General features: G+C 40.4%; 1 protein-coding gene across 2 annotated transcripts in view; it reads left to right on the top strand.

Annotated features, from left to right (window-relative positions):
• Positions 1-375: 375 nt before the first annotated feature.
• The window catches only part of luzp2 (leucine zipper protein 2), a 207,912-nt gene continuing 191,195 nt past the window's right edge, over positions 376-17,092 (top strand). For both annotated transcript variants that reach the window (XM_030092522.1, XM_030092532.1), the window contains exon 1: positions 376-543. In XM_030092522.1, coding sequence (XP_029948382.1) covers positions 482-543 — 62 coding nt within the window. In that variant the 5' untranslated portion in view covers positions 376-481. The remainder of the gene's footprint in view (positions 544-17,092) is intronic.

A 17,092-nucleotide genomic window follows, 5' to 3' on the forward strand; every position in this document is an offset into this window, starting at 1 on the left:
GGCGCGCTGCTGGAGGAGCATCCAGCTCCAAACAATGGCACAAAATCTGCGTCTCACCAATAGCTGGAGCTGCTCGGGCGCTGACATCATATCACTCCCACATCTCCCTCTCTCTCTCTCTCTCCCTTTCTCTCTCTCTCTCTCTCTCTCTCTCTCTCTCGAATCCCGCCCCACCCGCTCCTTGCCATTACCAAGTCGGTCCGTGTCCCTGTGTTATTTAAAGCCAGAGATCCTCCCTCTCGCCGAGCCACTGTGTTGCATCTGTCTGCCTCGCCTGCGCGCTTGTGTGTCTGGAAGCGTGCGCGCGTGTGTGTGTGTGTGAGGGAGAGAGAGAGAGAGAGAGAGAGAGAGAGGAGGGAGAGAGTGCGCTAAAAGAGCCCAGGCAGCCGGTGGGAGAGCTAGAGAGGCAACGAGGGGGAGAGAGGAGAGAAAAGGCATCCGAGAAATAAAGGGGAGAAGGAACCGGGAGTGTGAGACAGCTATGAAATTCATCCAGGCTATCTGCTTACTGCTCCTCTGTCCAGCTCTGAGCCTCAACACAAGGTAAGACACATCTAACTGGAGAGGGGCTCTCGTTATCACAGGGATATCATTTATCCCCCTCTCTGTCAGTTTCACCCACTCTGAAACCTAAAGAGGTCCAATCTTAGATTACTAATCTGCTCGGAAGCTTTATTCCTGTGTGTCACTAAACATGCAAGACTTAAGCTTCTCCTTCCTCCCTTCCTTCCTTCCTCCTGTGTTTTAATCTGTTGAACTAGGCTGTTATCTTCAGTTGTGTGCAGGCTGAGAGACAGTTGTCCTTTTGTGGTGGTAATTCACTGAATTTGCCTGCTCGATCCCTCCTGAATAGTGGCGACATTGCTTTTTTTTTTTTTTTTTTTGGTGGTGGTGGGGACTTTTTGCTGCCTGCTGGTCTTTGCAAAGGAGCAAGTTGAAGTCAGAGGAACTGAGAGAAAGGACAAGGCTACTTGTGTTGCAGTGCCTTAAGAAAAAAAAAAAGAGCAGGTGTGTGTGTGTGTGTGTGTGTGTGTGTATGTATAGTTATCTGCACTATAATGCTGAAAACCCTGAAGGGAAGAGTGATGGACAAGAAGAAGGGACGAGGGGAAGAGATATGCAGAGATGGAGAGTTTTGATGATTAATTAAATCATTGATAAAATCATCCTTCTTCTCTGCCAGTGCCTGACACCACTGCCTTAATGAGAGCCGTGAGAGGAAATTCAGGGCTTTGACTATACCATGGAGACATCACACACAGGAAGGCATGCATTATAAAAACTTGTCTTTTTTTTCTCCCACCCAAAAACATCTCAATACTGTTTTCATCTTCCTCCTTATTTCTGTGGCAATTTGGTGGATTCTGTGGAAGCTGCTGCACACGGATACAGATGGCTCTGCTCTCTGGTTTATGTTGTTGATTTCAACTAATTAGACGAAGACTTACATGTTTGTAATGTGGCTGAGCGCAAGGAGAGACCTCTCCGTATTTATTTTGCCTCGGGAGTTACGCTGCGTAGAGATTGGCAGGGAAAGTCAAGGTTATTGCTTCCGTCCAACATATTTGTCAATATCAGAGAGGTAGACCGATGATGTATGAGTCATATAACCAGGGACTGTATTGATATATTAACCTCAAGCATTTTGTAGTTGGCAAAATTAAGCCCTCACATACCCTCAAAAACACCTGTAATCTTGTTCCTTTCATTTCAAATTAGGCAAACATGCAGGTACCCAGGGTGCAATATGTAATGAAATGAGAGAAAATCATCAAAGCTGCAGCTTAGAAGAACAAAGTTTACAATTTTATTGGTACACAGAGATTGACAACTTGCTCGTGTAGTGGTTATAAATGCAATGAATGATGTAATACAAACAAAACCGAAGGCAAACCTTCATAGCTTTTGGAGTGAATCTTGTCCGTTTCACTCTCCATGGGTAAAAGTTTAAAGTTCTGTAATGTGGTGTGTTGATCTGGTCTGCTGGTGAAGTAGGTTTAAATAGTGTGGAGGGAGAATACGTTTTAATCCAGGCAGAGAGGGGACCCCTTCACCACGGAGGTCACTGACTTACTCAACCTCTTCATCCCGTTGGGGACTCATAATACTTCTCCACCCAACCCTAGCGCTTCGCCCCAGGATAGACCCATCTCTTCTCTTTCATCGCAGTCCTTCGCGCGGTGGTTTTTGAACTGCCTCTTTTCCTCCTTCCACCTGGATTCCGTCTGATGGCTGATGACTTTGAGCATCCCTGGGACATGACCAAACCGTTGCTGATCTTAAACTTCAAGGGTCATATTCATACTGTCTGTCTTCTCATACAGCTTGTCAGTTGTGATGTTGTTTGGCCAGTAGCTTTTTCAGATTTCACTGAGACAGATGTTAAATTTCTAGACACTATTTAACCGGTTTATTTAACCACTCGAGATGAAATTGAGCTGTACAGTATGTGGTGCCTGAACTGAAATGTGTTTGACACACCTGGTTTAGAGTTTCGTTCTTTATGGGTGAGTTGTGAAGATGGGCAGAACGGGTGATATTTGAACATATATTTTCAAGAAAAAAAAATTGTTTCCTTTTGGCGTGCTTAGGTCAGCAGCTTTGGCACATTTATGTATAAAGACACCTTATTTAGTTGCTTTTCTCCACAATTAAAGCTAAAACCTCCCCTGTTTTAGTTTTATTTATGAGAATTTGTCCCGGCAGTTTATTTTTAAACAGTTTGTGGCCTTTGAGGTGATCTTCTGGGTGCTAATTGGAGTGCGAGACACTACAGTGGTAATTTGGCAGGTTAGTACAGATTGTGCGCTACCTCTTGAGGGTGAGAGTCATGGAAAATAATTACAAGAACCCACAGATATAATCAGTGATTTATTCAATGGTTTTGTCTCTAAAGTAAAAAATAATAAGAAATAATGTGCTCGGAAGGCTGTGTTTTGTTAAAGGCAGAGGACTCTTCCACACAGTCGTGATACCTCAACTGTGACCGTCTGAGACTTAATTTGTTAAGAAGAGAAGGAAGTAAAGCCAGCAGGTGGTACTTTGTCAACATATCTGCAGTGACAGATCTGCACACTTTGCCTTGAGGAAGCAGCAGGTACGACCAGCTTATCTTCAAATGTTCTAATTAAAAAAACCCAAAATAGTTTCAAGGAATGATAAAATTAATTAACACAATGCCCTTTACTGCAGTCTTTCCAGTTATGTTTTTTATTAAACACAAGGAGTTTTCCGAGTATTGATTATGTGTTCCGTGAAAAGTCAAAGTTCATAATTATGATTAGACCTTAAAGGTACCAATTTGTAATATTTGTAATATTCTACTGCGATTGAAATTTAAATTGCTTGATATAATCTGCTGAATGAGGCAAGATAGTCACAATGTCATGAGAACTACAGCTGTATGATGATGTTCCTGGATTCCTCCTCAACTAAAAAGCTTCTGAATACTATCCTGCTAATTTATACTTGAAATCCAAATTTGCACCACCAGGTGGTGTAATGAGTCACTCAAACATAAGAATTGAAAGAGGTTGAAAGCAAAATCTTTTCACAGTTTGTTTCATTTCAGAAAGCATTAAGTTGTGTAAGTACCACCTGTATGAACAATCATAGGGGAGGTTTTTCAGATTTACTAAGGAGAGGAGATAAATGAAATAAAGTAGGTTTACTCCCGATATTAAAAGCATTTATTGATATTTTTCTTGCTTGCTACATTGAAATTTTTCAACTCGTAACAAATGAGCTGATATTGAGATGATGATTTATGCTATTTTGATAAAGTGTATATTTTGAAATTTCATTTTCTGACAAGGTGTATGACTTTCCACGACATACCAAGCAAGAGAAATAGTGAACCCATACTACGTGTTCAGAATCTGTGGTAAAGTCAATGTAATGATCATGACTGTTGCTTCAGTTTGTTGGGTTGTGGGGCCTTTCTGCGAAGACTTTGCATGTTCTTCCTGCGTATGTTCAGATCAATCGGTCAATCAGCAAAACCGGATGACATTCCTGAAAGTGTGCTTTCCCTGTGATGGACTGGAAGTGGCTCAGCACTGCCACCCAGTGTACAACGGAGGCATCACATAGATTTTACCCATTTAAGATCTTTTTGTTGAGCATTCGTTTTTAATGTTTACAATTAATTTTCAGACTCTCATTAAATGGTATTTGTTCTTCATATTTTTGCAATAAAAGGTTGCTCATAGGCTTTGCACAACCTTGTTGTTTTTGTTTATAACCAGGTCAGCAGCGAAGCATCCACAAGGACAGCTTAAATGCTATTTTCCTGTTTTATAAAGATTTTTCATCTGCACCAACCACCACAGATGAATTCAATTAAAGGTCTCCCCTGAGCGAGGTTATTGGTTGATCCATGGCATCTGTCTGCTCCATCATTGTTCCAGTCTTCTCGCTGTGGTCGACGTGTCTGCTGTTAGCCTCATCCACTGTTTTCAACATCATTTAAAGGATTTAGCATTATTAGATCAAACCAGTGGGGATTAATAGATGATGTGGGGGGAAAATAAGAGAAGAAAACCATGTGCAGTCAAGGTTCGGTCAACGATGAATCCAGTTTCTGGTGACATTTGCACGCATGTGCTTTGTGCCCTGACTACTGATCTGTTGGCCTGCAGGAATTGGCTATTCTTATAATAGGCAACCATAATTAGATGGGATGTTATCCTGCAATACTGCCATTCCATTGAGCGCCACCTTCCAGTTCTTTTGCCGTTGCAATGGGTATTTTATCGTAACATCCTTTAACACTAGTGTTAGTTTGGACCTGTGCCTTTTTTGGAGTGTGTAGCCCATTCCTGTCTTTTGTTTTGGGTATTTATGTAATTTTTTTTTTCCTGGTTTGAAAGCCCAACACCTGCCTGGTAATGAAGTAACACCATAGGCAGATTTTGTTTTGGTCTTACAAACCTTTCACGAGCTGATTGCTTCTTCAAGCACCTGTCATATTTCTGCTGTTCTCCTGGAGGTCGTGGACCCAAACAGCGGTGATCATTTCTGACATCCTCATTTTTATTTTTTTATTTTTTTTTGTAACAGTGCAACACTGAAGATACTGACTGCGAGGTGCATCTGCATCGGCAAAATGAATTGTGACTTGTGCTGTCGAGCCTTTCGCATTGCTCTGCCTCGCTTTGCTTGATTCACTATCATCCCATCAGTGGTGCGTGAGAGAATCCATTTCATATGTTAACTGCAACCTTCATAGTGTGACCTGATGGGTTTGCCTTAAGGAACAGAAATAATAAAACTGCAATTTTTTTTGTCACTTTTTATGTACCACAGCTGCTTTTCTTTGGGTTATTTAGTGTTTTCATAATTCAGTTTTAAAGCCCATAAATCCTTAAAAGGACATCTCACTCTTATTAATAATGCCAACGCATGCATTTTAAATAATGACATTGTCTAAATGTATCAATTTTTACGAGGTTTGAGAAATATTCTCATGACTGCAAACTGTGCAAAATTAACCATTTGTTGTTCTGCACGTCCTCGCATGCACGCTCGATAAAGTATTTGGTTTTAATGAATTGAGTGGGTTACTCCGGCCACGTTGTAGTGGTGCAGGGCCATGTGTCATTGCAGAAATCAATCGGTGCTTAGGCAGAACACAAGGCTGCATTGACACTTGTCCCCTGAGATATGGCTGTCCACTTCTGGGTCGGGGTTGGAGAGCTTTTACAATAAGACAGCTCCTCTGCATTTGGCTTGTTTTTCTTTTTCCCCCCCTCCTTACACAGATCAAACAGCTCCACCTTTTTACACTTTCAAATATTCCCTTTCAGATTATTTCTTGAAACATATTTGACACATTTTCTTGACACTGCCTTTTGATGTCTCTTACCTTAGCAGACTCTTCTTGGAAACAGTCAAATCTGGTGGGATCTCCCCGACATCAAATATTTAGGAGTATTTTGGACGGCAATTAAAAAGACTACAGAGAGTCTTGGATTATACAAAAGAGAGCAGACGCCTGGCTTTTTACATTAACGTATGTCTTTATATAAGTATTGGGAATTAAGTAGTCTCACCTCAATGTTATGGTGTCAGACATGAAAAGTACTTTCTTAGATGTTGGAATTAATGATGAAGCTGAATAATGATTGGAATCAGTGCTGCATAATAGTGTTAACTGTGGTCATTTTCCTTTTATGATAACCTTTATACTAATGTCTTGAGCTGTTCTTAGATTCATCTGTGATACTTAAGGCAGTCAAGATGGGAAACCATAAATCACACATAACTGAACAGTGTTTTTTTGTCCTCTTATTTAAATTTTAGTGTCACATCTGGTAAGGTCAGAACTATTGATAGAAAAACAATTCAATACAATATTTTGTAAAGTAAAATATGTGTCAGTTTAATCGTGTATTGCTTTCATAAATGTGTGTGGTTTCAACCACGTGTCAGAAAGCTGGCCTTGGAGAAAGGAGGAAGTTTCATTTGACCTGAACTGGTATTTTCTTTCAGTGTTTATACCTGCATGTTTGGTGTTTGTAGAGAAATTAGCAAAACTGCTGGGAAAAAGGAGAAAGAAACATTGGAATAATGGCCAAATAAAACAGCACAAACGGTGTAAATGGTTGAATACACCTAAAATGGCTTAAAACTGGACAAAAAAGTTCCTGGTTCTCAGTTGCAGTTCTTGTTAATTAAACCACTGATCTGATATCTGCAGCAGAAAAATATGCTTATAAGGAATGCTTTTAGTTGGAAAATACCTGTGTTGCAGCTCCAGACTAATTTTATTTGGTGGAAAATGAGTAACAGGTCAATATTTGGTTTTGAAGTTCATCTCATCTGAGCGTAGATGGAAGCAACACGAAAAGAACCAAAATAACCCAAATATTATTTATTAATCAAAGTAGCAAAGTTAATAGCTGAACTAAACGAGGGCTTAAAGGCTTCCCAAACCAAGAAATCAGCTTGACACAAGGACAGCTGATTAACTTCTAACCAGAAAAAAGAAGAAGAAAAAAATGAATATTTTTCTCATGAAACGTTATGTGGCGTTGGGAGTGGGTCAGCTTAAAACATCTTCATGTAAAAGAGAAGAGCAACTAGAAACGCTAATCCAAGTGTATCAGGTGCAAACCATCTGACACGTAACTAGTTTGGTTTGTGTCCACGGCTATTTTTACTGATCCTGAACAAACCGCTACTTGAAGGTTTCCATGGCTAAGGGACATGACGACATGAGCAGCGCCATGTTTACCTGGTCACAGCCGTTATTCCCCTCAGCACTTCGGGTACCTCATCTATCAACGCTGTTGTGCCTCTCCGCCTGTTTTATCGAGCGTCTCATGCTCTTTAATACTCACCACTTGTACATCTATGAAGTTATTAGAAAAAAAATATATCAATCAGTCACTGAATCTGGCCCTACTTGTGGCTGCAGTTGTTATTTTCTTTCACCTTCTTCAAACATATATCGGCTCACATGGAATGTTCTCAGAAATCCTAAACTGTGTCGCTCATCGGACTACAAGAGTCTTTTTGGCTAAAACCTTTAGATGCACGAGGCAGTTGTCGTGCACACCTGTATGGTTGGTTTCACATTTGCGCCCAGTGTTTGTAGACCAGGGTATACAACACATACCCACTGATTTTTCAGTCAGCACTGCATACACACAATTTCAAAGTCCCCCTGATGCACCACTCAGCAGTATGGACGGAGATCGGCTAGTACTCGCTGCATTCACTGATTTCACTCATTGATTATACTATACAGCATGAGGGCTGACGAACCAGAGGCAGAGTAGGGCGGGTCATGATGATGCAAATGCTGCCAACTGATGAGTTATCCTGAAAGTATGCGACTATGAGTAAATACGGATAAACGGTTTTCAGCTAAACGGTCTGTTTCTAAAATAAATGAAATAGAAAGAAGCGTTTCTAGGCTTTAAAAGAAGGCAAAAATCGAGAGAGTACCCACTTCTCCAGGGACCGCTGCACCGCCGGTTGCACCTCTTCGGGTGGTGTTTTCACATGTTGCACTGTTCTCACCCTCAAAATTCAACTGGGGTTGACCTCAGCGGAGCAGGTGCAAAAGCAATGCCAAAAGCCTTGAGCACTGCAGAACCCAAAAGGTATACAGAAACAAGTTTAAATGAGATCTGTTGACGTGTCCGGCAGTCGGGGATTCAGGAGACAATCCACAGCTCATTGAAAAAGCAGTCATTCATGCCAACGTGTCCAGCCAGTCCCCACTGGGGCGATGACTCAAAAACAATCTGCACACGTCACCTGAGAGAAAAACACCTGCAGTCGCCGTTGGCAGTGGATGCAACGCAATTCATCTTAAGTTGCATGAAATGAGCGTTGGTGTATGTAAAGATACAATATGTCTACAGGAATTTATTTTCTAAGAAATTGCTCTCAAAGTAATGCGGCATCTTGTTGTGCAGTTATTTTTCTCTTTGCGGATTGTTTTCCTGTAACAGTATTAACATATACTCAGCCTCTGATTCATTTATCTCAACAGCAGATGTTGCCTCCATCCGTTGGATGTTTGCTGAGTTGAAAATTATTCCACAGATCATCATTTACGTCCGATCAATACATTCTTACAAGCGACAATGAATAAATTCAATCAAGATGTGCAGGAGCGGAGAGAAACTCCACATGATATTTCACTGAACGTGCGCCCGGAGTCGGATTCTTGTTTAGTGCGCTGTTTAAGAAGCCTGAATGAAACACAACATATATACAGAGCAGAGCGGTTGGCAAACAGTGTCTCACTCAAGGGGGAAACCCAGAATGAAGTGGCGATCCAGTCCGGAGCCGCTGTGAAATTAGACCTAACCATTGACCAAGGGGAGATGGTAATGCCGATCTATACATTGATGGGACTGCAAAAAGGCTGGCTGGGATAATGACAAAGTTGGAAAAAAAAAAAAAAAACACCTCCTGTCCGTGGACATTGTTTACCACCTGGGTAAAGGAAAGGCTGCTTTAAACAAATAGGGCTTACCAGAGTAAGTACGGAGTGCAGTTTGCCCGTGTTAACTGAGCTCGGCTATGTAGGCATTTGTGTCGATTGCTATTGAGTGCGACCTCCATCATTGTCTAAATGAACTACTTCCTTGTTTATATTCAAATACAGTGTAGTGTTTTTTGATAATTAAAGATGCTCCGTCATTGAATGGCAGTGTTGAGTAGACCTGCATGACACCAGGTGATAAAGCAGTATGTGATAATGTTGAGTGCTGTGATATGATCTGCGATAAATAGAAACACTTCAGTGCATAATGTTGATATTATTGACATTGCATTGCTGTACTTTGACATTTGTGCTTTCATATTACAGTTGTTTTCTGTAATTTACTCCAGCTGTGATAGAGCTTCGTTCCTTTTTTTCTGTCTTTTTTCATCTCATGTTCAACAGCAGTTCTCACTGCCAGTGTTGCAGAAGTGCTGCACTTTGTTGAATTTGCACATCAGTTTGCTTCTTTTTCTTGGATTTTTACGCTTCCAATTTTTCCTGCTTGTTGCCAGCTATTAATAATTAGAGCTGACGATCGATTAGAATTTTTGGATCACTTTATCACACAATTGTTTTTTAATTTTTTTTTTTTGGTGATTCATTGCTTTTTTTATATATCAATTTTGTCATTTTTGCAGAACATGAATGCACAGTTCTCGGGAACAAGCTTTCTCAAAGTTCAGTCATTCTTTTACCATTTGTGTGTTGTGGACATACATTTTCAATATATTGTGTGAAGTGTTGAATGACTGATGTTCTCTTGGTCTGGTTAACTTTTCCTGTTCGGTTGGGTGCAAAAAGTGGTTCCAGAAATGATATTAATTACTATTCCAGCTGCCTCTGAATGACTCAATGCACCATATTGTGGTGCAGGTACAAAGAAAGCTGAGGCAAATAAATGAGTAAATAAATTGAAAGCAAACACAAAAATCGGTCTTCCAGATGACATTGACTTTTTTTTTTTTTTTTTAATTGGCTGATGACCTGAGGTTCTTGTTATGTAAATAATCTCTGCCTTTAACTTAACATCTTCAGTTTCATGTTTATCCGCTTTACTGCAGTGATTTGTTGAGGCTTTGTGCTAGTGTCTCAGGGAAAATCTATTCAGTTGGGTTCCAAAAGGCAACCTTTGGGTGGCTTCTAATGTACAGCAATCGTTATTTGAGCTGCTCAATAAGACACATTTATAACGGCTGGAAATTACTTGAAGAAAGAGAACGGTTTTCCATTTTCACAGTTTACTGTTCCATCAATTCATACAGGAGAGGCATTATTACAACCAGGACTTTCAGTGGGGAGGTTTGAATCCTCAAGATGAGGCAAAATGATATTTGTGGAGTCTGGTAATGTCCTCCGCACAGATCAGACTGTGACTGATAATTGAAATTCAAAGGACACGCCGTAATGGTCACACCATGGCAACCACACTGGCCACATGACAGTAATGAAGTGGGCTACAATAAACAGAACCTTAGGTGGCTCCTACAAATGAGAAGGTAATTAAAAGGGACCACGATTGGGGCACAACCAAGAGTAGCCAAGCTATTGATATTCAAGGCCACCTTCCAGGTACTGTGTTCTCAGAAGACGTTTGAAATGACAGCAGTGTTTATTCTTACACACACACACACACAGTTAACGTGTGTGTCATCGGTTACATGTTATTGCAAGTTTTATCGTTCAGCTCTTTTGCTGTTTCAGATGAGAAACTGGACCACTTCATATTAAACCCTGCTGTGACTTTCATGTTAAAAGAGATCTTGTATTTTCATGATCAAGAATATTTCTAAAGAATTAAAATACATGCCTGGTCTATACAGTCAAACCTCAATTACATCCCACTGACCTCATTTAAAAAGACTGAGGAGAGGTGTGTAGATATTTGATGATTTCATATGAATGATTAATGGGAAATTAAAGAAATTGCTGTAAGAGAGAGAAATATAATTGTGCTTACAGTTGGGACCAGCATTATTTTTTGCAGCGTTCTTTATCACACAAACACCACAGTATTCGGCTCTTTGGCTGAAGCAAAGCGTCTCCTGAACCCAGTGTACCTGACTGATGGATTTCTCTTAAATGTGAAAAATAGTGGGAAAAACTGTTTGAATATCAGCACAAGACTGCGACTGATACAGTTTATGACTACAAATACATCTGTTAAGTCTTGTAAGTCATATTGTTGCACTTGTTTTTGAAAATAATTCTCATTTGGGTGTTGAAGTAATATTTGTACCAAAAACAAAGTCAAGTTGATTTTTTTTTAAAGTTTTCTGCAACTTTAAAAGATATTTGGTTGTGTAATTGTTGAATTAATATATGATTACACACCATGAAAATATCTTTAAAAAATGTTCAATTTTAGCATATTTTACCTCATTAAGCATTTACATTTTCTTAAACTTGCTTTAATATCATACACTATACTATGTAAGTAGTTGCATCTATTGCACTGAATATTAACAGAATGATGGACTTCAAATGAATTGAAAATGCAAATTGTTGGATGTGTTTCAAAAAAGCAATACATATAATAAAAACATGGTCCTCAGTGTTTTCTCAGTCAACAACATGGCTTTTGTGAGCTATAGATACACGAGCTTTAGTCTGATGTAGCTTTTATAATGTGAAGGGTTTTTTTAAAACATTTAGTTTATCAGTTCTTAAGAGGCATTGGGCTGTTTTGTTTTATTTTAAACACAACCTACCAGCAATCATACAATACAATGAGTGCTGAATGACGAGAAAGGCCATTTTGCTGATATCAATATTGAAACTACTGATCTCTGTCTTATCTTGTAAATGGTGACTCTATAAATTGCCCATAGTTGTGAGCGTGTGATTATCTTTTTCTCAGACCACCTGCAATCCTCAGTCGTATGAGGTGGAATAGAAAATGGATGGATGTATATACCCTACAATGTCTAATCAGGGGAGGTTGAGAGCGTTTGATGAAATGTGAATTCATCAAGACGGGCACGAAACGCGAAGGCTCCAGTTGTGTGGCTGTTATGTCCATATAGACCGTATAGACAGAGTCGTGTTCCTCACTCCATCAGAGCTGGTTAAACTTTAATACAGTGCTGTGCTTGTTGTGTGTTTGTTTGTCCTGTCTGACTGCACTGGAGCTGCATGGTGGTGAAATAGTACTCCTGCCTTACAGTGAGAGTCTCTCTTCTTCAGTCTTGGGTTCAGAGACCTTTCTGAGGGAAGCTTGCATGTTCCCCCTGTATGTGTGTGTGTGTGTGTGTGTGTGTGTGTGTGAAAGCAATAATGATTTAATGGCCAATATCACAGTAACTGCACGTGATGTTGCTCATTTTGAATGTAATGAGACCGATAACATAAGAACTTGCCGACAGGATTGTACTGATACTGATATCAGTATCAGACCTGATACTGATATCAGTATCAGGTCTGATACTGCACGGTGTACTCATTCTCGAACTGGTAGACGCAGCCGTCACGGCTGTTGGAGTGCACGTAGCTTTGACACAGCGGCTGTGCAGAGGCGGTTCACAGTAACACAGAGCTGTTGCATGTAGCGTATGAATTAGGCTTTCAAGTACCTGTGTCAGAACGCAGCAAGTAGGTGCAGCTTGTATTTCTCTTTGAAAAGAGGTATCGTGCATCCTGATAATAATGTAAACTTTTTTTTTTTTTTTTAATGACCATCATTGAAAGAGTGCTGCATTGTCTGCATCCATCAAATGAATGAATATTATGCTACAAGACTTATTTTGGATAAGTAGATTGCATAAAACCTCCCCAAAAAATTTAATTTCCTATAAATGCTGTGTTATTTATGCATTGTCATAATATTGGCTACACCTTTTATAGTTCTGAAATAATTTTTCTCAATATTGGTCCCTTCATGGACTAATGTTTTATATTTTTTGAAAAATGCTATTATGATAATGGATTAAATGATCCATTACACTATTGGAAGGTTATTACTTTATTGGCTTTATTACAGTTGAAATGACCAAAAATATTACATTGTCTGCGGTTATTGAATCATTGACAAGTATTATGTTATCAGCAATTATTACATTGTTTGTTGCAGCATGCCTGGGTTTTGTCCACACACTTTGCTCTTCTCAGGCTCAAAGACACATGCAATAGGTAAACTGGTGTCAGTAAATTTCCCTCAGGTGTGTCTGTCTCTCTGTGTTTGTTCTTTGATGGACTTGTAACAAGTTCAGGGTGTATCGCAAACAACTGCTGTCCTAAATTGGATAACACTGGTATAGAAGACAGTGGATGCGTATTTAGAAACAAAATTAGTTGAGACACAAATTATTAGAAAAAAACAAACAAACAACAGGCGATTAAAGTTTATTTTTGGATATTTCTGGAGTAAAACTGCGTTGAACGCGCTGCTGAGTCCTCCTGTGGCGGCGTGCTGAGGACTCCTCTGCATCCCCCGGAGCTGATTGTTGAGAGAGGAATGTTGCACAAACTGGTCGGCATAATGGACAACACTTCACATCCTGTGCACGGACTGCTGGACAGGCAGCAGAGTGTTTTCAGAGCGAGGTTCCCTCAGCTCGCCTGTAATAAGACCCGCTATAGGAAGTCATTCCTGCCCACCGCAATAACAATATATAATGACTCCCCTCTGTGCCAAGAGGGGGAGACTGATACGCCGAGTGGCAACGCACACTCTGCACTTAAACTGCACTCCGTGAGCCATATTCAAGACATTTGAATATATTTTTAGCTTTTCCATGCTGGTTTGTTTTTTTTCGAGCTTGGCTTCATGAGCCATCTGTTGTGTAATTTTTTTGTTACATAAAACAATTTGCACACTTTGATTTGAGTCACAATCACAGAAGATCAGGATTAGGAATCTTTTTAGTATGTGCAGAAAACGTTAGCACCCAAAGAGTCTTGCTTCCTCTCTTTCAGAGGTTTTATATTCTTTCCTCCTTTTTAATGCAGCTGCTCCCCTCCATTTTTTTTTTTTTTTTTTTTACACCTTCCAGACTTTCTCCTGAAGGCTTCAGCAGGTTCATCAGTTTGCTTCGGTGTCCGCCTGCCATCCGGTGCTGAGAAGGAATTGTACAGTGGAAGTTTGGAGAGCTTTCTTCTGCTGGAAACAAATCTATGAGAGTGTGAAACAAAACAGTTGAGTTGTGAAGAGGACGGCTTACACAGAGATACGAGAAAGCTCTGCAAAACCAGAGTCGCTCGACTACTGGAATTCATACCTCCAAGTGACCTCTGACACGGTGCATTGCTATTCTATACACACACATGGGTTATAGCCGCTTTAAGGAAGCTTTTTCCTGCTGCATGGTCCAACACTTCAATCAGTCGCTGCAGATATTAGTCACTGTTGTAATTGGCAGGCACTTAATTGCTCAGTCCCTGTAAACATGATGCTTGTGTTCTTTCAGCGATGAGTCATTAGTGGACGGCCTGGCTTTTTGTTTTACAGTGAAGTGCAAGATGTATAACCATAATAAACAAAAGCTGGGCACCCTACCTTGTCACGATCGCACTGCATATTAAATGTTTTCAGTGGGCTGTTGTGGAGCAGCTGTGAGACAATTTGTGTTAAGCTGAAGAAAAGTGCATGCATGCAAATATGTGGTCATGGCAGGGATCTGGCATTTGAGGACTGGGGATGTCTTATTGAATGTAGATGTAGAATTTAAATTCAGAATTGTGTGGTTTAGAGCAGGGATGCTAAACTCCTTTTGGTTTAGGGGCCACATTTAGCCTAATTTCATTGCTTAATTTGCTAAAATAGTGCCATAATAACATTTAAATTAAAACTTTCAATATTTTCTTTGTTGTGAAACAGAGTATACGTAATGAAAATTTCTATTTTCCTTTTTCAAAAACAATTACCACTGAAAATGGCTACAGTCTCAACATAAAGCCAATTTTGACTAAACCTTTTGGTGAAAAATAAAGTGAAATGTCAATAAAACTTCTACAGATGCGCTGGTTTTTACAAACTGACCCTGACAGCATGGCTTTGAGGCTCATTTGAGAGCAGTGAGGTTTCTATCTCTTAAAATATTTGCTTAAAAAAAATTGACAATTTGCTTGGTGCCCTGATGGGCCTGATTGAATCCTCATCTGAGCTGGTTTTGGCCCGCTGGCCTCACGTTTGACACCCCAGGGTTATAGTTTTCAGAGTTTGTGAGGGCGGGCTCTGTGGGATCCCCTCGAGCCCCAGATTTATTCTTCTGCTGTCCACCTCTCAATTATTTCTCTCTCCCCCAGACGGGCCCAACCCACACTATGAAAACCATTCACATATAGGATGCCAATAAATAAAGAGAGGCGTGCAGTGAATGTCTTGTTTGGAAAAGTCAAATCAGTGCAGTTCGGACTCATATTTTAATACAGAAACATTAAATTTGAGAAGCAGTGAGGACACAGTTTGTGGCATTCATAACTTTTTGAAATTAATAACCTAATTTCAAAATTCAACCTTGAGTATTATGAGAGCTTCTGTTGATTCAGATTTAAAAGAACCATATTGGACCAACTAATCATTACTTGTTGAGAAGTGTCATCTGATAATCAGAAGTCTGTGTGTCACAGAATTCATTTACTTTTGTTATTTCTGATGTGTCTTCATAAAGCTCTTCTGCCTTCACCTATGTCTGATTTATTTGACACATCCACCTCAGCCTCCTCATTCACTCCAGAATGATCCGTTTCTAAGAAAGTGCATAAAGCATTCTGAAAAAAAATGATCTTTGGTTTGAATTTGAAGTTCTGTCAATGCTTAACAAATGCCTCAGATTTAAACCGTCCATTCCTGTGGCTTTTTACTGCTGTGAGACACTGGAGCTGATCCCAGATGATACTGACAGATAACACACTATAAACAATCACACACTCTTACTAAAATCTACCGGCAGTTCAGACCCCAGTTAACCTAAAACATGTCTTTGGGAGGAAACTGGACTTCTTCACTTTATGCCGTTTTCCCAGTGAAGGGTTGCAGCAGTGGATCATCTTCCTCCTTGTGTATCCTCCGTCCTCTTATCGGTATGTCTTCCCTCTCTATGCATCCGTGATCTTCCTCAGCAGTCTTCCTCTTCTCCTCCTGCCTGCCTGCTGGCTCCACCTTAAGCTCCTCTTTCCCTGCATCGCTGTCATTTCTCATGCTTACAGAGACAAACGATGCCAGCCTCGTCTCTGCCACTTTGCCACCAAACCTGTCCCACCTGTGTTGCTTCTCTAAAGTCCATCCATCTGTTGTCTGGATCCCTTTATCCAGTTCGGTGTCTTGGAGTACTGAAACTTGCTAACTAAAGCCCAATGTGCACTAAAAAGGAAAATTTTGGTGCAATTTGGGGGTTCATTTATAATGACATTGGTGGTCGAAACCTCTGAAAAAGCCAGTTGTTTTTTGGATTTCTATCTATTCATGTTGGAATGGAATGGAGACCACCTAAAGAAAATCAGCAGAATCCGCAACACCGTCAACTAACAAAACCCAGAATCGAGCGGACTAACCTCTGAAGCACCATGCAGCTTACTCATTTCTCTCCAGCCATTACAGCTTGTCTGTTGTTTAGAGTGTGATTCATGCTGACTCCAACAAGCTTTTGACTATTTTCCCATCAACACAATTGCAATGCTTGTTTTACATAATCATTCAATAAACATTCAACAAACACTCCGTTGTCCTATCTGGCATCATTGTCGTTCAGACCGAGGCAGATTGACATGGTACCCGCTATTTAAGCGCTCCTCTTCTTCCCTTGGATCCCGGCTACCATTGTGTTTGTATTTATCCAAAGAGGAGCTGCTCAGCAGACGTGGTCTATCTTAGCAACGGCATGTTTCACATTCATAAAGTTGCACTCTTTCTCACCGGGGAGCTGCCCCTGACAGATCACATGGTCCCCTATTGAGCAGCTCCGCTTAAGCAGTTTAGCACTTGCTCAGACTGCCTCTGCAGCAGTCATCCAGAGATGACGAGCTCCACGTTCACCTTCTGCCCACCCTCATTCTCTCAGCCTGCCTGGGGATTCAGCTCTCAGTCAAAAACTTCTTCTCTAATCATTAAGCTGCCACCAGTAATCTTCCCAGTCCCTGATTTCATTCTTT

The sequence above is a fragment of the Salarias fasciatus genome, chromosome 1 (assembly GCF_902148845.1).
Source record: "Salarias fasciatus chromosome 1, fSalaFa1.1, whole genome shotgun sequence".
NCBI lineage: Eukaryota > Metazoa > Chordata > Actinopteri > Blenniiformes > Blenniidae > Salarias > Salarias fasciatus.